The sequence below is a fragment of the Fusarium pseudograminearum genome, chromosome 1, assembly GCF_000303195.2.
Source record: "Fusarium pseudograminearum CS3096 chromosome 1, whole genome shotgun sequence".
Taxonomy (NCBI): Eukaryota; Fungi; Ascomycota; class Sordariomycetes; order Hypocreales; family Nectriaceae; genus Fusarium; species Fusarium pseudograminearum.
The window spans coordinates 503,283-523,841 of NC_031951.1; the positions used below are offsets into that span (position 1 = coordinate 503,283).

Sequence of the window (20,559 nt, forward strand, 5' to 3'; positions counted from 1 at the left end):
TCCCCCTCCTCTTTTTCTCTTTCTCTCTTCGGGTGCTGGCCGGTGGCCGTTCAGGTAAACCCAAACGCTCCCCAATGGGGCCCCGGGGGGAGGGGGGTGGTTCACTGCAGGGATTGGAGAGCAGGGGTTTCTATGGTCCAGCTGGCAGGGGTGGTTTGAACTGGACTCATAGGCTGGACTGGACTGGACTGGACTCTGCGATCAAAAAGACAGCGGGTGTGGCCCCGCGGGTAATTCTAGCGTCGGGGATCAATGGACGAGTGTATTATCTTGCGGGCGTGGATTTGTTAGGCGAGAGAGAGTCTCAGTCTGAGCTTACAACTAAACGGAAGCTGTACCCTTGGCCCTTGGTACTGTAGCGACCTAGAAAGATTCACAGGACCCAAGAGGGGCGGAGTGAGGGGGAATTGGAAAAGGGACCCGCGGGCGGGGCTGTTTTTTACTACACTCTACTCAAAGTTGCGGCACAGGTTTAAATGATGGGAGGAAGAGAACCCGAGACAAGCAATGACAGAGTGTTGTATCGTGGCTTGCAAACATGGATGATTATCGAACGATTGACAGCAAGAAAAAGAAAGCATGGACAACGCTAAAAAAGAAATCCCCGGGAAGTCAATCTTGCCCAATGCAACCTGGCAAATGCAGGACGGGAAAAGACTATCTCGAAGCTCCGTCTTTTCAGTCAAGCAGACACGGATTGGATGGGTTAGCTACGGCATGAGGGAGAGAGAGTGTGTGGTGACACGAGAGATGGTTTCGTGCATGTAGGACAGGCCAGAGGAGGTGACACAGAGTACCTACCAACAGAGGGGTGGTTTAATCTGGTATGCAAGTATGTATGTATTTCTGAGCTTGATTGATTGATTGACTGACGAAAGGAAGCTTGAGCTAATAATACAGACAAAACCCAAGACCAACAATTAGCTCAACTGTCAGCATTAGCATCTGCATCTTCTAGACCCGAGGCACAGAAAAAAAAAAGAGGTGCCATGTTCTCGACTCCTAGTCTACTCCTCCTGGGTCTAGACAAAACAAGGTACCGTCCCCATCTCCATCCCACCTCATGGCAGGCACGCTCAGCTTGGCATCTTTTTTTTGGCCAGGTAACGTTAGGCGTGATGGAGCAGAGCAGACAAGACGTGATGCGATGTGATGATCGCTTATAGAGTGGATCGTACTCCACAAAGAGATGAGCAGTAGACAAAAACAAGGATTGGGTTCATTAAACGGGTTGATGAAGTTTTTGTTACTTCTTTCCATGACGATCTCCCGTTGAACCTGTCTCGATTACATCGATGATGATGATACTTTACTACCTGCGGCACGGAAGGATTTAGCTGACGCTTGTGCCGCGAGAGGGAAAAAACATCTTTAATGAGAAAAGGCGGCTAACGTGGTGGAGGTAGAGCATCAAGATCGATTCGCAGAGTAAGCAAAGAGGCTAATATATCTAGACAAAGCACACGGCAAGAAACGATAGTGTAGATAGTAAAAAGTTAGTCGGTCGGCTAGAGGTAATTACGGCGGTAATAAAGAGTGAAGGATTTGAACTAAAGATCGCGTAAGATAGACCAGCTGTAAGTTGATACGGCCAGGAACGAAGATCCCAAGACTCGAGATGACCCGTGTTGTACTCGCCTAGATAGGAGTGTTGATGGATTGCATAATTCTGGAAAAGAGTTTTGAGTACCTAGTTGATGTATTGTCAATTAATTAATGCATAGAGTCTGTCTATTGCAATGTAACCCATCCCGTACCTATCCATGGTAAAAATAATCTGCCGCTTTTTACTGACAATGCCATTGGTTCACCAACACTATATCACCCATCACCTCTCCTCTATACATTAGTCTGCCAAGTTAGCATGAATCACATCTCTCTAGTACAGCGATCGAATCGTTCACAATGGGGTTTTCCCGTCCATCACTAACTCAAGTGGGGAATATCCAAAACACATCTAAAAGCAACGCCAAGACGCTGGACAATTAAACCCGTTGTTCCCCGGGAACCACATTCAAGGTAGCATCATTCCGTCACTTAGCGAGTTTTGTCTGTATCCTTTCTGTTGCCGCGGGCAGTGATACGATTATTACCGTTAGTTACAGTGTAGATTGTGTTTGTACCTGTATATCTGCAACGTTGGGAGTCTGCTGCACTCATCCAATCTATTACCCATACTCCGTACAGCTTTGCCTATCGGAAGACGGCCCGTTGACGGGAACTTGTGGATAAATGCTCCGTAATATTAAACTCAAAAAAAAAAAAGATACGAGGGATAAAAGTAAAAAAAATAAAGTTTAAACAAAAAAAGATTCTCGTAACGGTCTTTGATGCAAGGAACTTGAGTTATTACTGCACTGTACCAAACAGACCTTGTGGCAATAAATGAATGGGTAGTGTGTTCCGAACCCCCTGCCTTGTAACCCAGTCTTGGCAAGGAATGTGAAGAGGGGGGTGACTGTCAACTTAGTAGACCATACAACTATTAACTGTTGGTTCTGTATTGCAGGCCATGTCAGGTCCCTTTTTCTCTCTAATTAATTAACTGCCACGCCTAGATCAAAAACCCGTCAAGCAACAAGTAGGCCATTAAAACCGTTACTCCTCAAGAGGGGTGTGACTAAACCTGCTGTGTCACCCACCCCAAAAAAAAGGCAGTTGGATCGAATTATTGGGCGGCATAAGCAGCATGCTTTTTCTTTTTTTCTTTTCTTCTTCTTCTTGACAACGTGGGAATGAGAAAATAACATCACCTCTCTCTTTACTGTAGAATTCCGTGCCGTGTGCGTGCCGTTTTTGTTCGGTTGACTTGTTCCGTTCCCTGCGAGGATCCTTTTTCTTCTGTTACGTACCTGAATATCCATTCCATCAATCAATACACCTTGTTGTTTTGAGCTGAAATAGATCTCTCTCGGTATCATATGATAATTATTCAACACACGCGCGGGAGCTTCTTCCGATGACAGCCACTTTTTCTTCAGCTGTCACACACCACACACACACACCGTGATAATAAGCCACACGATCTACGTACCACTGTCCAGGCCCATACCTACATACATGTGCATACATATTATTTTATATCATGATAGATAGAACAAGTCATAAAATACACGAACGGGGAAAAAGCAATTGCGCATATCCATGTCTCATCCAACACCGGGTTCACGGGAACAAACCACGATACTTATTCAACACCAAGCCTTGGACCATAGCTATTGTGAATCTGCATCAAACAAACAATTCCTACCCGTGTTTCTACCCGTCTATACAGAATCCTTTCACTCATTTACTTTTTACTTAACCCCCTTGCGTCACTAATCTGCACTTCTCGCAAGGTCATCCCTCGGGGAGACAAAAAGCTATCCGCCACCAACAGTATAAAAGTGACATGTCAAAGCCAGCCTACAGTAGGGAATCAACCACCAACTGAGTAGTCAGTCCATCTCTGTACGAGTTCACTATATGCTCTCGTATCTCCTTATAATAAAGTTTACGTTGATTGTGCACCATATGACGACTCTTCTTCTCTCAATGTATCAGGTATACATCGTCGATGCAGCCTCCCGCCAAGATCCAGCCATCATACATACATACAAGCAGCCGTATCAAACGGGCTCAAAGTAAATGACATGACCCATCTCCCCATAACCAGCAAAAAGATCATCCTCTTTTCTTTCTTTCTCTGCTGTACACTCACACTCCAAGTAATAGAAAACAGTGACAAACAGAACAAGGTGTCAGCCGCATCTGTGTCGCCCCCCCCATGTAATGCCGCTTTACCCCTCGCAGCTCCAAGTCCCGTCTTGTGTAACCTGACGACGTTGCATCAACCATGTCTTTTTTCTTGTCTTTATTGCGTCAAAGGCGAAAGAGAGAAAAAAGGGGGTAGTAGATAGATCAGCGGTTACAATTTCCAAGGAAACTGAATCGTTAAACCTTTTCTCACAGAGGTAAAAATCTGCATCGGTGACAAGGTCTTGCTTATCTGCCAAACAGGCTCTATGGTTCTTGTACTATAGTATAGATGATAAAATAAAACACATTACTCGTCAAAGGCTCATGCTGTTGCACGAGAAAAACAGGGGATCAAGTCCGAAGACGGCGTCACTTCGGCCTTGGGTTCTTTACTCCCTCCCCGTCATGCTCTTTTTTCTCTCTTGTCCTTCAAAAACAACTGGTCCGTAGTCGATGCTGTTACCCGGGTGGCGGCCATGATTCAACGCGATGAACCGTTGCAAAAAGCCTCGTACTATGCGAGATCCCGTCGACGCATGCCCAAACACGGAGGCGCCCGCAGGACACCAGGTAACAGGATCTGCTTCTTTTCTCGATCCAGCAAGGGACAGATTGAGTGAAACTGGAAATCCGACAAACACGGACGGGCGAGACGGACGATTTGCGGATACCACCGGGTGTTTTGTTCTTCTAAACGGCAATTCATCTCTTCACTAGCAAGACCCCCTTCAAGCCCAAGCCGCTGCGGCAGCGATCTTGCCCTTCTTCCCGCGGTGTTGGCCTCCAGGCCTGCCTACCTTTCCAAGTAAAAGACCTCCCTCTATGTTCTGCTCGTCCGCAGCCGAATGCTCAATGTTGCGGAAGCCATCGCCGTCTCTAAATACAGCGCCAAACAGTTCAGAGATGGAAGTTGTGAGTCCCTGGAGAGCTGCGATGCGCTCGGCATCTGCATCAGACGTAATCTCCAAGAGTCCCTCTTGCTGATTTATTCGGCCGTTGATCTTGCCGTCAATAATAAGAAAACCAAGAATGTCTTGGACCTCGGGTTCGGAGATCTTGAGCTGCTTGGCAATCCACGACAGCTTCATGCGGGTGTAGGGTGCAATCAGTTTAACCACGCCCTTGGTTCGCATGTTTCGCGTGACTTCATCAATGTTCTCAGCGATAAACGAGTCGTCCAGAATGTCCTGGTTACGCTGCAGCACCTTTTCGTACATGTGAACATCGTCCCGTTGATAAGCGTCCACCAAGTCCGTCATGGCCGAGATTCGGGGGTCCGTCTTGTAGGGCTTGGTCTCTTGGGAGTCGAAGGGGTTGATGTCGGACTTCATCAGCATAGTGGTCAATAGGAGGTATTTTAGAACTTGGATTCGCTGTAGAGAGCCCGCTTCGTCGTAGTTTCGGAATGATTCGAAAAAGTCGCTCTGGGCCTCCTTCCAGTTCTCCTCGCTCATGTGCATCTTTCCACCGCACTCTCTGATGATGCCCATGATTCGGGGATGTGGTACAGCAGATTTGACCTTGAGGGCGCGCTGGTACAGAGCCTTGAGCTGTTTGTTATTCTTGGTCTCGGCGAACATCTGGATCTCGAGGGCGTAGATCTCAAGTGAGTATGTACCCTTGCTGGGATCGTCGGTGCCATCTTCTCTCTGGCAGGTCTTGTGTAGTTCCCGAAGTTTCTTGGAGACGGCCGTGTACTCCTTTCGGTCGAGGAGCAGCTTCGCTAGCTTGATGTTGGTCTTGAGCCATAGGCGCTCGTTGTTGGTGCTCTGGAAGCTCTGGAGTGTGAGGGAATAGAATTGCTCCATGCACTTGACAGCCTCGGGACCGTCTGCGCCTTTCTCGATGTAGTCGAGCATGTTGTTGATGGACTTTTCGGAGTAGTTCCGTGTGACAGCTGACTTGACGTATGTGAGGAGCTCGGCATAGTGTTCAGCAGCCTACTTTGTTAGCATGAATTACCGCGCAAAGTGTGGACAACCAACCTTGTCGTATTGGCCCAGCTTGAACTCGAGTTTTATGGCCTGCTTTATACCTTTGAAGCCCCATTCTCCCTTCTCGTCTTCGAGTGGCGGAATGCCTAGGAATTCGGAGATGGCATCTTCTGGATCGGACAGCTTGAGCTGCTTGGCGTTGTAGTACTTGTTCTCGATATCGACATCGCCCGTCTCTTCGTCGTCGTCTTCTTCGTACTCGAAATCGTACCTATCGCAATTAGTTATGGGCGCTGCGCTTGAACGGCTGGGGTTCGTACTGCTCCTCATCCGACTCTTGCATAAAATCCTCGTCGTCTGACATTGTGGATGGGTATGGTGGAGGAATTAGAGAATAGGCGCTTGGTAGGTTGCGGTGTAATGGCGATGGTGAGGCCGAAGTATGGCGGAACAAAGGAAGTTGATTGAATTAAAGGTTGATGAATGATGATTGTTGGTTTAGATCCAGAAGCTGATGTGGAGCAGGCAGCCGCGGGGCTTATCGATAAGGGAGCTTAATAGAGGTCTAATAGATACTAACTCTGTAAAGCACTCGATGAAGCATTAAGAGATCCATAACAAATCATTCAGCCTAATTAATAAAATATATTATATATGAGAATATGGTATCCTAAAATGGAAACTTCAAACTCATCCAACATGAGCTTGAGCAATGCCAGACGAAGGAAGCCTCACAGCAAACAGCATAGCAGTTGTCATCACGGCCAACACGCCCGTAATAACAAATGGCAATCCCATCCATGCATCGCCCAATTCAATACCCTTGGCCAAGAGCCAGCTCATAGCTGGCGCAGTCATACCCATCATCACTTCAACAAGCGAAACAGTAGTGTTTAGCGTGGCGATGGTGTGTGGCTCAACTAGAGCATTAAGCAAAGCTCTGCTGAGCGCAACAAACGAATTGCCGACGCTGACTATGATGAGAGAAATGATAAACAGCCATGGACTTCCAGCTACGCCCATTATCAGTAACCCGACTGTCATGATTGCGATGGTAACACGGGCAAGTAAAAGGTCTCTTGCGATAGGGCGTGACTTGTAGCGAGGAGACTTGTTGAGAGACTCTGATGTGACTGGTAGGATGATGAGATAGCAAACAACTGTCGCAATAATGCCGATTGTCGATATATATGTAGCCTATCATGAATTAGCAATTTGTATCAGACAACTTGTAAGTAACTCACCTTTGACCAAGACCAGTCAAACCGCTTCGACATGTACTGCAACATCACTCCCGTAAGTGTTATCCTCGTCGGAACAAACAACGCAACAGAAAACATGAGCATCATGATGCTCTTGGAAGCAAAGATGAACCTCCACACATGCTGCATGTCGTTCTTGATGCTGAACCAAGCCTGCTTCAAAACACCCTTCCTGTCACCATCAACCTGCTCATTTTCATCATGTCTCTCATCGTCATCCTTGCGTCTCAAGTGCATCGTCTCAGGGATGAGGAGAATACACAGCGTTCCAAAAACCATGAAGCCAAACCCTATCCACATGGACAGCCAAGGGTCGTATTCAAGCAGCCATGCAGAGATGGGGTTGAAGATGACGTTGAAGACTAGGACCAGGGCGACTAGACGAAAAAACATGTCTGTTCGTTCGGCGACGGGCACAACGTCGGCTACGATGGTGTAGACCATTGCAACAGCCATTTGACCTCCACCGCCGATGAGGAAGAAGACACTATCGCCTAGAATGGCCCATATAGAAAATATGTCTGGGAAGAGTACTAAATTCTTGTCAGCGCATATCACAAGTTGCAATTGAGAATCACTCACAAACTATCATGACCCAAAAGGTGGAAAGACAGCATCCAAGCATCGCCAAGAACAAGACAAGCCGTCTTCCATACTTGTCCGCTACAATACCGTACGGAAACTGCGTCAATATTGCTACAATTTGTAAGCCGAGGTTCAGAGGTCCAAAACAAAACATCCTGACTTACGAACTCCCATCTCAAATGCCTGCGCCCAACCCTGGACCATAGCCAGTGTCTTTTGCACGGGACTATCCTTGCAGCGCGCGTCTTCTACCCAGTAAGATTTGATATCATGGTCTGGATAATGTTGGCGACAGATAATATCCTCAATAATCTTTTTGGTGGGCGGAGTCATGATGAACTGGCTGACTTCCACCATGAGCAGCGCCAGCATGCACATACCCAGGGCGCGTCGCCGAAATGCCTTTGATGGTCCATCTTGCTGAGGTGAAGGATTTGATAAAAGGGGCGACTCTTCCGATGCGACTTGCGTCTCGGGGTCTACGTAGTCGCGCGTCGCCATAATGAAGCAAATAAATACGCGCAACAAATGAATGTTTCTTTTTCGCGACAATTGAAGATCGCAAGTTTAATGGAATGTTATTATATCATAGTAAGGAACGACATGAATTATGACGATGATGATGATGGAAAAGACAGACGCAATCAAGCGTCGTCTTTGGGTTGTTGTCCTGGAACTTTTGCGACAAATCTTTGGGCTCGGATTGGTCGGCAACGCGGTGACGTCTCGAAATGCCTGCTTTTTTGCTTTGCTTACGGGAACGTTGCTCCGCCTTATCTTTCAGTTTTGAGTTTCGTTAAGCTTCTTTTAGACAGAGACGCGCAAGCAACACCACGTACGTCTCGTGAAAATGCTGACCAACAATCAATCAAGACTTAACCATCAAATGTTTAAGCTTCTTGACTTGTTGAGTTGATGGCGTTTACTACCAACGTATGCTTATTCCCAGTTTTCCCCAGATCTCACCAACACTAGACGCTGCGCTACGCTACTGTTAGTGTGAAGGGATGACATGACGGATGTTCAACTGCACAACAAGATTGAAGCTTGAATCGGCGATCCATATAATAACGTTAGACTACCGTTATTCTCGGTCCGGACCGGAGGCTTGGAGACACCGGATCGGGCCCGACTCGGCCGGGCATTTACTGGACTGTTGGGACTGTGACCTACACAACATTTAGGACAGTCTCATTTGAAGGATGACGTAGAGACAAAATGTGTTGTTTGAGGATTGCATCAAGGCATCGACGATAAACAAGATGGAGTCCAATCCTGGGACAATTGGTCATGTTCAAAACAGCATCGAAGGATCCTGATGAGTGAGTTTCTCAAGAACGCGATATTTTCATCTCATCTCCAGTCTCGTACTCTTCACAGGTCGTTTACAATCAGTAAAGACAGTGGTCGCCAAGGCCGGAGGATTTGATGCGAAGGCTGCTGGGTGATATAGATGCCCAAGCTCAACCTCATTTCCTTCCAACAGCATCCAACTACAGTCCGAGCAAAAGTGATTCTCAATTCCGAGCTTTGACTTCTAACTCAATCGGCTGGAAACCTATATCCAGCCCGTTCCTATCCACAGATAACCTGGCGATCCCTCCAAAATCCTCCCCACCGCCAACACAGCCCCTAGACGCAACATGGATCCAGCTCCCATTAGCCATCTAAATTCCTACCAAAGTGCCTTGCAGGGCTGACTAGCCAAGCAGAACTGAGGATTTCGTCTATAAAGAACAATGCCAAGCTCCGTCACCGTTACATTCAAGCTTACTCTCTAGTCTTGGCTTTATACCTACCCCTTACCCTTTAACTTCAACGAGTATAAGCTCGTGGGTCCGCCGCCATGAGTTTAATTTCCTACCGCGACAAGGTATCTGATCCCTCGAGTCTGATCGCACCCATCACCTGAAGAAAGGAATTTATCTGTGCTATGGGACTTTGGTGCTGAACCTTGGTTGTTCACGTATATGGATCAATCAGATCAGAGGGACGATATGGATACATTATAATGTCATTATACAGGGGAATGATCAAGGAGATATATAAAGTTAACTGGCGATCTACTCTAGAATAACCTCACTCACCATCACCTCACTCAACTCGCCCATCATGCCTTCCAAGTCCATCTTCACATCTCTCCTCGCCATCGCTCCCCTGGCCCTCGCCCAAAACCCATCATGCGACTGCTACATGACAGAAGGCCAATACTACAAAGACCACAGCTTCTTTGACTTCCGCTCCCTCTCCCAACACGCCGGCGTTCCTGCCCTGATCGACTCGATCCAGGGCAACGCCGAAGCGGGCTTCACATCCGATTTCTTCAACTGGGAGTCCGACTTCTCCAAGACATGGGGTGCTCAGAAGTGGAACAACGGAAACGAAGAGTTTCCTATGCAAAACACGTATAACAACTTGTACATCGAGGAGAACAATGATGAGTCTCCTGCGAGTGATACTTGGTTGACTATGCGAACTGCGAGACACAATGGATTCCAGACTGCGTCCGAGTTTGAGTCTATGGTGAAGCATCAGTATGTTTCGCTGCGCATGTATGCTCGTACCAAGGGTTCGCCTGGTGCTTGCACAGCTATGTTTACGTATCGCGCTGGCGAAGACCTCGCATCTGTCCAAGAAGCCGACATCGAGGTCCTCACCAAGGATCCTCCCAACGTTATCCACTACACCAACCAGCCCTCATACACCTCTGAAGGCGGCGAAGTTGACGGCGCTCACCTCGGCGCTGCCCTCCCTGATGGTATTACATGGTCTACCTGGGCCAAGCACACACTTGACTGGACACCCGACACGACAATCTGGAGAGTCAACGACAAGGAGCTCTGGCGCAACTCGTTCCAGGTGCCCCGGGACCCTGCGACGCTTAGCTTCAATGCTTGGAGCAACGGCGACACCTGGACTGGTACTATTCCCGAGGGCGGTGCTGCGTACCAGCAGATCCAGTGGATTGAGCTTCTGAGCGGACGCACTGACGGTGCTACTTGCTCGAGCGTTTGCAGCGTTGACAAGGGCGAGCCTGGTAAGGCTGTGCAGGTTTAGAGAACTGCATGCTTACTGGTGATGCCTGGTCGACGATTCAAGTATATATTTAGACACATAATTATTGGCAAGAATATATTTCACATCATTTTATTGATGGCAAGCAAGTAATCTAAGTCATGATGAACTCCAAACAATTTTAGCATCCCTTGCACCTTTGAAAGAATCCCTTAAACAGCCCAGTAGACGTCAATCTTGACCGACTCCACATGATTCACCCACGCAGTGAATCTCGCCTTGGCCCAGATAGTAATCACATCTCCCATCTTCAAATCCCTGACAAACGACCCATCGGCTGTGTCTCGACCCCTGCCCGTCTCTTTACGCATCTTCTCAGCAGCTTCGGACTCGGGCTTGATGTCGTCTTGCCATGTCCACGTCACCACATGATCCTGCCACGTGCGGGAAGCTGTCTTGTTGTGCTGGATGACCCATTTGTCTTGCGGTTGCAGGGGATGATGGTAGCTCATCTTTTTTTCAGTACCTGGTTCAATTTCCGGGTAGAGAGGACGGAGAGCGCAGACGGGAAGAGGTACGGCCTCTGAGGTGTTTGACTTGAACCGGACATCGTAGTTACATACCGGATCGCCTAGAAATATTAGCATAGGAGCGCCATAGCAGAGGAAGAAAACACAAGAGAACGTTCGGTGTAATCCAGTCTCGTCCCCTCGAGGTTGTTGAACTTACAGGTCTGCTCAGCATCAAACCTCTCCAATCCAGCCTCGAACCACGTCCAAGACCCATTAAACGTGCCCCGATTCTCCGGCTCACTACACCATCCCTGATCGTGACTCCGAATGGTAAAAACCACCTTTCTCACAGGATACTGCAACCTAGGCGTAGGATAATTCGCCAATGCTTCAAAGTAATCCTTTTCATGCTCCTTCTCTAACTTCTCAGGCTTCGCCTTGGTCGTGTCATACGACAGGATCTCAGCAAGCGCTTGTCTGCCTTGAAGACCAGTCAGACCCACAGGGTAAGACCGAAGCTAAAGACGGGTGTTAGTCTAGATCCCATGTCTCTGCTGACAGACAACACGTTACCATGAATTTGTTGTGCAGAGGTCTTCCGCCGTTGACGGTGAGGGGACTTTGTTGTTGGAGGATATAGTCAACTTCGTTGCTTGAGTGAGCCCAGTACTCTGCAAAATCGAAGATGATGTCGACAACGTCTGGGGGAAGCTTGGTGCCCTTTGTGAGCATGACGCGGGCGATTACCACGTCGATGGGCCGTAGCTCATCTTCTGGAGAAGCTGGTTCTTTTCCATTCCGGTCTTCGGAGCGTTCGTATGGTGGGAGCATACTTTGCAGTCCGTGGATGACATTCTGGGGGATGCTTTGAGCCATGATGATGTAGGCGATGATGAAGCCGAGGATGTATTCCAGCATGTAAAATAATGTTAATATTCTGCTGTGTAGAAAATGAAGAAAAGAAGTTAAAGCAGGTTTCACATCAATTTATTTAGAGAGAAAAGAGGTGACGCGTTTAAGCTTGATTCACCAAAGGCAACAGCTTCACACCACATTCACAGCCACCTTCCCTCCCCGAAGCTCGCTTTGACGTCAGTACCGCCACGTGCTATCTTATCTTTGGAGCTCACTATCTTATCGCACGTGCAATTGCATCATCCCTGACTAACGGCGTATCATCCCCGTTCCCCGTCCGGTCCCCCGCGCATCGGAGGGGTCCATCAACTAAAAACGTCCGATTACCTATCCTCGATTACAAACAAGATGCAGTTCACGACATTCCTCCTTCTACATACCCAATTCCCGCCATGATGAGGTCCTCGCGATCTCTCGCTGCGTCAACTCGCCAGCTAAGATCTGCCTTTAACCCTCACAGCCTCCCACGTCTTGCCCTCAAACCCCAAAGCATCCCATGTCTCGCCCTCGGAACTCGCAAGCTTCACTGCTCTGCGATCCGGAAGTCGGGCGTGGCTTCTAACCCAGCCATGTCCTTCCCATGCCTCGACGCGCTCGAATCACGCTCCGCGAAGCTCACAGACGACGACACCGAGCCCTCGTATACTTCCGGCGCAACCCTCAACTACCACCACAAGGAACCCTTCCTGCTCGACTGGGGCGGTATCCTGCCAGAGTTCAACATCGCTTACGAAACGTGGGGTGAGCTCAACGCCGACAGGTCCAACGCTATCCTCCTACACACCGGCCTATCCGCCTCGTCCCATGCGCATTCTACAGAAACAAACCCTAAACCAGGCTGGTGGGAGAAATTCATTGGTCCTGGCGGTCCTCTTGATACGAACAAGTACCACGTTATCTGCACAAATGTCATCGGCGGCTGCAATGGCTCAACAGGACCCAGCAGCGTCGATCCTGGAAACGGCGAGCGCTACGCAACTAGATTTCCCATCTTGACGATGGACGACATGGTCCGCGCCCAATTCAAGCTTCTCGACCACCTCGGCATCGACAAGCTTTACGCCTCTGTCGGTTCCTCAATGGGCGGCATGCAATCCCTCGCCGCAGGAGTCCAATCGCCCTCGCGCGTCGGTCGCATCGTTTCCATCAGCGGATGCGCACGCTCCCATCCCTACAGTATCGCCATGCGCCATACCCAGCGCCAAGTCCTCATGATGGATCCCAACTGGAACCGCGGTTTCTACTACGGAAAGGTGCCTCCCCACGCAGGCATGAAGCTCGCTCGTGAGATCGCAACAGTTACATATCGCTCTGGACCAGAGTGGGAGCAGCGCTTTGGACGTCGTCGCGCTGACTCGAGTAAACCACCTGCCTTATGTCCCGACTTTCTCATCGAGACGTACCTCGATCACGCTGGTGAGAAGTGGTGTCTCAACTACGACCCCAACAGTCTTTTGTACGTTAGTAAAGCGATGGATCTTTTCGATCTCGGCATTGAACACCAACGCGCAACACACGCCCGTCGACAAGACCGCGAGAAGAAACTCGCCTCAGGTGAAGCTTCCCCGCTGTCCTCCGACGCAGCCTGCAGTCTCACCCTCCCCAACAAGCCCTACGAGGAGCAACCCGGATCTCACCCAGACCCGTCAGACCCCAACGTTGTGCCCGGTTCACGACCACCTGAGGATCTGATCCACGGACTCACCCCGCTGCGTGATACTCCTACGCTGGTGATGGGTGTCGCGAGCGATATCCTTTTCCCTGCGTGGCAGCAGCGCGAGGTAGCTGAGGCTATTCGTTTGGCTGGTAATCGCAATGTGACACATGTTGAATTGAGCGAGGAGATGAGCATGTTTGGACACGATACATTCTTGTTGGATCTCAAGTACATTGGTAACAATCTGCGCATGTTCCTTGGTTAGCAGGACGTCTAAAGTATTGTAAAATTGTCGCTGTATCTTCTGTACTATACAATCACATAATGAAATTTACTCTACGCAACATCACAATTCATTCATTCATGCAACATCACTTCTGTCAAGATAGCCATGTGAAACCAGGCTCAAAGCTCTGGATATCTATTCCTTAGACATTAACCACTAATCATGTCCCGATGATTATGAGTATATATATACATAAAGAAGAGAAGAAAAAAGAATCGGGGGACGGGGGTATGTGATGATCTATAAGCGAACGACGCCATATGCAAGGGAAGAATGTATATAGTCAAAGAAATGGTGTGATAAGCGATTGACAGTACGCAAGAAAAGTCATGAGGCGTCTAGCCTCTTTTAAAAACCCAGCAGACGCTCCAGTGTAATGCGATTCCAAGAAATAAATGGCCCAATTAGATAAATCCAGGGTTGTTCGCATCAACCACGGGGTTGGGCGTTCTAACCTTGACAGCCTCTGTGGTGTGCGGCGCTGGGACGGTGATGGGGTTTGGTCGAGGGGGAGCTCGCTTGGCTTCGATGCGAGTCCTGCTGCGGTCTCTGTCCCTGGGCTGCACAAAGTCCGCCATGACGGGTGAGATCAGTGGCCTGCCCTGGATAGGCTCAGGCCGCTGGTCATACGGTCCATCAATGTCAAACATCCGTGCGAGATTCTCACTCGAGTTGGAAATTGACTTTTGCAATGAGGGAAATGAAGGCGACGGTAGACTTGGTGACCTATCCGAGATGGGCGAAGAAGCATACTGAGCGAGGCGCGGACTCAAAGAGGAGTCGGTAGCCTGTCCAGGAGACCGAGCGAACTGAGCTCGGAAGGGTGAGAGAGCAGCCGGAATAGCAGACTTGTGTGCTTCAGCGCGATCAAAGTCGTTCCAGTTGGGAGTACTTGGTGCATCGAAAGAGTCTGGAGCCACTGGTGATTCATTCCTGGGTGGAGGGTACATGGGAGGCTGGCGACGCTGCTTCCTTGGTTCCAAGCCGTAGCCCTTGTCGGGGGTCTGAGGCTCGGGTTGCTGAGGTCTACGTCCTCGGGGCAAGCCCTTTTGGATAGGAAATTCACCTTCCATGGGACTCTGTTGAAGGAAAGGACTGGTTGTCCTTGGTGGCTGCGCAGTTTGCTGTAGGAACGGACTGGCCGTTTGTGGCGGCTGAGGGCTGTGTGCACGAAAGGGACTCGCTGCTCGCGACGGCTCACAAGCCTGCTGGAGGAACGGGCTTGCCGTCCTGGGTGGCTCGGGGATACGCGCAGCGCGAACGAAACCATTATCATCAAAACCAGGGCCAACGGCACTCCTTGGTCCAGATCCAACAAGAGGAATGGTTGCCGAACGCTCAGCGAGAGGAGCAGGAACTCGAACAGGTCGGCCAAGCTTTGGCTCCGAGTCGGTTCGTGGACGAAGACCGCGCGGGGGAGGCTGCAGAGGTAGGTTGATGAAGCCTGGGCTTGCAATTGTGTCGGGGGTTGCGCTCCTGGAGGCAATGTCGGGAGTGTTACTTCTGCTGTTCCCCCTGCTGTTTCCAGGGTTCAATCGAGGTGGTGGCACAGGAGGGAGAGGAGAAGTAGGTGACCGGTATGGCGAAGGTAGAGGTTTCGTAGGCGGAGAAGAGTTGGGAGGCTGGTATGCCTTGTACTGCTTAGTTGGGTACTGTAATGGCTGGAGCGACTGTTGGTATCCTCGAGGGGGAGATCGAGGGAACTCGATATCAAGTGGTGGTGAACCTTCGCGACCGGGGAAAGAAGACAGAATGGGAGACGGCCCAGGCGAGTTCTGTTGAGGAGGTTGCGAAAGCGGAGAAGGCATGGGAGAGCGCGAAGGCGAGACAGGTCGCGTATCCTGTAGAGGCTCTGACAGCTGGCCAGGTTGAAGGATCTTGGGAGCTTGATGCATCGGCTTGGACGGCTGCGAAGGTTGGGGTGTCTGAATACGAGGAATCTCCTCTGCTGCTGCCGATGCCAGCGAAGACACCAAAGACAGGGGTGACATCGCATCACTGGCCGTTCGAGTTCTTGTCAAAGCTGTGTCAAGCATGCTGAGACTAGGACTTGACTGCATAGTCCTGAGAGGGCTAGCGGTTCTTGTGTTTCCAAGAGGGCTGGCTGTCCTGGTGTTCACCAGCGGTTTCGGCTTGACGTTTGTATCGATCGGGCTCACTCTGCCTTCGCTCGCTGTGTCGATGCTCTTGCCTCCGATACTGCCCTTCCTGACAGTCTCACCAAAGTCGAACCCAGCAAAGTTTCCAGCGAGGCCTTCAGCCATGGGCTTGGGGGTATCACGAGGGTCGGTCTCCATGGTAAAGCTCGATTTTCTAGGCATGTGGAATGTGAATGTGTCGCGCTTAGCTGAGACGTTGCGAATCACAGGAGACTCCCAGGTATCCTCGCTTCGCGCAACCGAGACAGCTGGGCTGGGCAGAGACATAGGACCGGCAGCGCTAGGCTTCTGGAGAGTGGGTGCGGTGGGCACGTTTTGACGGCTGCTCGAAGGTCGGTTGTCGGGAGAGAAGGGTCGCTCAGCGTTAACGATGGAAGGCGGAGGAGATGGATATCCATTGTTGGTTGTGGGAACGGGACTCCTTGTCCTGACTTCCTTGATTTCGGTTCCGAGATTAAATTCGAAGGTTTCAGGGTGGTTCGCGAGATCGTCGTGGGGCGTTGAGGGTATACTGCTGACAGAATCCTTTCCAAAGTGAATATTAAACGGGTTCGGAGGCTCTCTTGTTGACACAGCGGTTCCGGGACGTGTAGGTGTACCGGGCCTGTTGCCATCTGCGGTTATAGGGCTGGGTGCGACAAGACTTGTCGAGCTGCCGTTGCCGAAGCGTGTGTTGAGCTGCATGTCGGAGGAGTGGAATCGAGGGTTGCCCATTCCTGGTGCTCGCGGCGCACCGAGATCAACCATGGAAGAAGCGCCGCCTGCGCTGTTCATATAGGGCACGCGGGTCGGGGGCTCGAGTTGAGAGTGTGATGTGCCAGGACGAGCGAGATTTGGGCGGGAGAAGTTGCTCTGTCGTTTGATCTCCCTTGCCGTGATTGTGGTAATAGTTTCGTATCCACTATCATTGTTGCTGTATGTGTCATTGCGATGCAGATGCTGTATTTGTTTTGTCGCTAACTTTTTGTCCCTGCGAGATTGATGGTAAGTGACTGGCAGACAGTGAGCCGAGAGAGAATGCTTACTGTGACTTTTTCCTGTCGCCTCCCAGTCTGAGGCCAAAGAAGGACACCATCTCGGATATGAAGAGAATGCAAGGGGATCGAGACGATGACCTGTTGAATGTATCATGAGCGAGTGGCCATAGGTAGAATGATGTAAGGTTGCAAGTCAGGGCAAGGTCAGGTCTAGGTACTCTTTCTGTGCATAATTCTAGAAGACCTAACGACTGACCGTTGCCCAGAAGAATGGACCGGAGTGGACTTACCGTAAAGTAGTACTAATGACCTAGGGGTCCCGCTCAACGGGGGAGAGAGGAGGGGGCGTAATAGAGAAGCGAAGGTGAGGAAGCAAGTAAAGTGAAGTAAGAAAGTAGGGATAGCCTAGGGATAGTCGGGGATAGTCTAGGGATAGCGCACAGGCGTTGAAAAGAACCAAGTGGGTTAATTTAAATCAGATGGGAAAGGATTGAATTGAAGTGTCCAATTTTAGGAACAAATTTGGGGTTCAAAGATGACGACAGATGGATAGAAGAATTAATTCAACTGATGTCCATCACAGCTTGAATCTCTCTCTTTTACCCAAGACGAGAACTGAAGTCGTTAAAAGGGGCCGTTTAGAGCGTTATTCTTGATGGTTGTTGGTGTGGCTTGAGTTGGGATTGGATGGTTTGGACCTTTAGTTTGCTGCAAGCTTAAGAGCTAAAAAAGTAATGCAGGTACAAGATGACAAGACAAGCTCAGGGGCTCGACTTTTTCTTTGGTCAGACTGTTGTCGCGGGGTGCCTTTTTTCGGTCTCTTTAGTTTGATCTCTCGTCCTCTTTTTTAGATTCTTGGAAAATAGGGGAAAAGCCAAGAATAGACAAGACTTGCACTATTTTAGAGTAAAGAAAGAGAAGGAGAAAAAAGAGACACAACTGCCACAGACAGGATCAACAAAGCTAAATTGATCGTCGCAAAGGAAGAGGCTGAACTGAAAGGAGTGGAATAGAGGGGACTGCGCCTCTAAAGACAAAAGGAGTGTAGAAATGACGGACGAGAGGATGGGAAATTTCGATATGATGCAGATGCAGGTCACAAAAAAGATACCCGAGACATACAAAGAAAAGGAACGTGGACGGACACACGGCAGACAGGGAGAGACAAAGACTCAAGTCAGACCAAAGACACGGCAAGGCGACACAGACAAGACTTGTCAATGTCGATCCCTAATGAAACAGCGTCACATTCTCCTTGGGAGCGCGCCTATTCAGTACTAACCTGCGGATAGGTCCCTATGCAATGGCAATGCAAGACCAAGCTAAGCCAGGCTTGGAACTGATGGCAATTATGGATTCATGGAATACTCGGTTCTCCAGCAAAAACAGGCAGATCGAGATGTTGATTGCGCCAATCTATTCACTAACCCACGTTGCCAATACATATATTTAGAAATCCTCATTAAATAGATCTAATCAGTTCATATCCTCAAGCGAGCATTCAAATTCGAATTCACAGACACTCTCGCCTGAGTAATCTAGGTGGCATTCCTCTGTCATCTCAGGGGTCCTTGCAGCCGTGACAAGGGTCCCTTATTCATAATCCCAAGACTCAAGGGGCGGGCTCCTCTAAACCAATCAATAACGATCGTCATACAGGCTTTCCATAAAGGCTCTTTTTTTCTTTGCTTATACTTATTTATCTCGCTTGGCAAGTTCGATACTGAACTGACTGGATAGGATACGCCGTTGAAACGAAACAGGTTCCTCTTTAAAAACTGCCCATCATGCACAATGCGAATAGTTTCTCCGTCCGCGTTATTTCCCCGGCACTTCAAGTTTCCGTTTATAAGTGGAGGTTTTTGTCTTTTAAAGGGTATACTACTACTTCGGTATAACCGTTGGGACTGTAGATGCACTTCAGCTTCAGGCGTCTCAAGATACAGCAAGCGAGATGGTAGGCTATGCCCCAGTCGTCTCAAACTCGGTTCTGTTTGACCTCTTATGCCATGAACCACATACCGTTCTATAAACGAGGGGCGAAAGAAGACTCTAATGCATGTGTGCTTGGATTCGCATGGTGTTTTACGATGGAACAGTAGTGCAGGTTAGTTTCATCTATAAAAATAGTCCATGGCTCTAGGGTACAAGATATAGATGGAATAAGTTTGATCTATAATAGCGAACTACTTATTAACTGGCTTTCCTCAGTGTATCTGAAATATTAGCTACCGGAAGCATAAGAATGTGCTTATTAAGCTGCCGTATTTTATATCACCAGATTCAGGAGGTGAACTTGACTGCTGTTCACTACCCAGGAGGTTTCGTCTCATCGATTGAAGTGCTGACTTCAATGCACGACAAATACCCTAGACAAGAACACCATCCAAACGCCAATAACCCTCAAATTGACCGAACAAACCATTCAATTTTATACCATCAGCAATCGAGACTTCTTTTGCTGCCCTAACGACTAGGTATCGCCATAACAAACCCATACGCCTGCAAAACATGACAATCCCTTCCCAACTCCATAAATATGATCCAAATAGCTAAACCACCTCTTCTTTAAAACCCCCCGTATAATATCAAGTCTAACGATATGTTCACCTCACAACTGCTCCAGCAACTTTCTCCTCCGTCGCTCAATCAGCTCCTCCTGCACCTCCTCCAACGTCGGCAAAACCCACGTATTCCCATCTCCCGTATCTCCAGGCAGAGCCTCCCATCCATCCGGCACGTCTCTCGGTCCTGTTTTAAGCATGTGGTCCACGGCTTGCCTCTCCTTCTCAGCTTCGTACGCGAGTAACTCTTCATCTTCTTCGTCGGGCGCATAGCCGTAGTACGCCGCGTCCACATTCCTTCTCATATCATGTCTTTCCTCAAGCGGCTTCTCATCGCCCTGATTCTTCGCTGCTTCAAAAAGTTCCTTGACGCCGGGAAGTTCGCGCGCTCGTCCAAAGTACTTGTAACCTTTTCCGCTGCCCGGTATCTCGCGGCCCTGATCATCGTAGATTTTTCCGCCGCCGCGCATGTAGTTTGGCCCGCCGAGGTTGCGGATTTGTATCTCCCACATGTGCTTCTCGCGCATGAGCTTGTTGATCTCGTCGTTGAGGTCGCGGATTTGGTAGTCGCTGAGGATGGGCTCCTGGATGCGGGACATCTTGCGCGAGATCTCCTTGAGGACTTGGCCGCGCCATTTTTCGCAGGCGGGGATGGTTGTGACTTCGGTGATGAGCTTGGGGCGGCGGGTGCGGCCGGCGTCGATGATGCCTAGGTCTGCTGCTTGGGCTTCGCGAAAGCGAAACAGCATAGACTGGGCCTTTTCCGAGTTACGAGCCTGTAATTGTTAGTTATCACGGGTCAGAATACTTGATGAGACAAAGGGCTGCTTACCATTTTGACGGATCTGCTGCGAAAAGAGTCGAGCGATAGACAATAGCGAACAATTGTTAAGTGTTGATGTCGACCCAGCTAACCCCAAGTCAAGCAAGTTTTCCCAGCCACTCCAGCCTCGTT

General features: G+C 49.4%; 7 protein-coding genes across 7 annotated transcripts, besides 2 other annotated features; 2 read left to right on the forward strand and 5 right to left on the reverse strand.

Annotated features, from left to right (window-relative positions):
- Positions 1–173: 173 nt before the first annotated feature.
- Positions 174–195: a microsatellite.
- Positions 196–4,466: 4,271 nt separating this feature from the next.
- FPSE_06926 (uncharacterized protein) lies at positions 4,467–6,036 on the reverse strand (the record flags this gene model as incomplete). The annotated part of the gene is made up of 3 exons (XM_009260044.1): positions 4,467–5,678; positions 5,724–5,943; positions 5,993–6,036. The coding sequence occupies 3 exons, from the start codon at positions 6,034–6,036 to the stop codon at positions 4,467–4,469; spliced, it is 1,476 nt and encodes a 491-aa protein (XP_009258319.1).
- A 268-nt stretch (positions 6,037–6,304) lies between these two features.
- Positions 6,305–6,328: a repeat region.
- Positions 6,329–6,362: 34 nt separating this feature from the next.
- On the reverse strand, positions 6,363–8,020 carry FPSE_06927 (uncharacterized protein; the record flags this gene model as incomplete). Its single annotated transcript, XM_009260045.1, has 4 exons — positions 6,363–6,869; positions 6,917–7,467; positions 7,517–7,630; positions 7,684–8,020. The coding sequence occupies 4 exons, from the start codon at positions 8,018–8,020 to the stop codon at positions 6,363–6,365; spliced, it is 1,509 nt and encodes a 502-aa protein (XP_009258320.1).
- A 1,611-nt stretch (positions 8,021–9,631) lies between these two features.
- FPSE_06928 (uncharacterized protein) lies at positions 9,632–10,576 on the forward strand (the record flags this gene model as incomplete). The annotated part of the gene is made up of 1 exon (XM_009260046.1): positions 9,632–10,576. The coding sequence occupies one exon, from the start codon at positions 9,632–9,634 to the stop codon at positions 10,574–10,576; it is 945 nt and encodes a 314-aa protein (XP_009258321.1).
- A 170-nt stretch (positions 10,577–10,746) lies between these two features.
- FPSE_06929 (uncharacterized protein) lies at positions 10,747–11,922 on the reverse strand (the record flags this gene model as incomplete). Its single annotated transcript, XM_009260047.1, has 3 exons — positions 10,747–11,165; positions 11,264–11,564; positions 11,620–11,922. 3 exons carry the CDS (start codon positions 11,920–11,922, stop codon positions 10,747–10,749), a joined length of 1,023 nt encoding a protein of 340 aa, XP_009258322.1.
- Positions 11,923–12,353: 431 nt separating this feature from the next.
- Positions 12,354–13,883, forward strand: FPSE_06930 (uncharacterized protein; the record flags this gene model as incomplete). The annotated part of the gene is made up of 1 exon (XM_009260048.1): positions 12,354–13,883. The coding sequence occupies one exon, from the start codon at positions 12,354–12,356 to the stop codon at positions 13,881–13,883; it is 1,530 nt and encodes a 509-aa protein (XP_009258323.1).
- A 425-nt stretch (positions 13,884–14,308) lies between these two features.
- On the reverse strand, positions 14,309–17,138 carry FPSE_06931 (uncharacterized protein; the record flags this gene model as incomplete). Its single annotated transcript, XM_009260049.1, has 2 exons — positions 14,309–17,033; positions 17,089–17,138. The coding sequence occupies 2 exons, from the start codon at positions 17,136–17,138 to the stop codon at positions 14,309–14,311; spliced, it is 2,775 nt and encodes a 924-aa protein (XP_009258324.1).
- A 2,513-nt stretch (positions 17,139–19,651) lies between these two features.
- FPSE_06932 (uncharacterized protein) lies at positions 19,652–20,439 on the reverse strand (the record flags this gene model as incomplete). The annotated part of the gene is made up of 2 exons (XM_009260050.1): positions 19,652–20,380; positions 20,413–20,439. The coding sequence occupies 2 exons, from the start codon at positions 20,437–20,439 to the stop codon at positions 19,652–19,654; spliced, it is 756 nt and encodes a 251-aa protein (XP_009258325.1).
- Between the last annotated feature and the right edge of the window lie 120 nt (positions 20,440–20,559).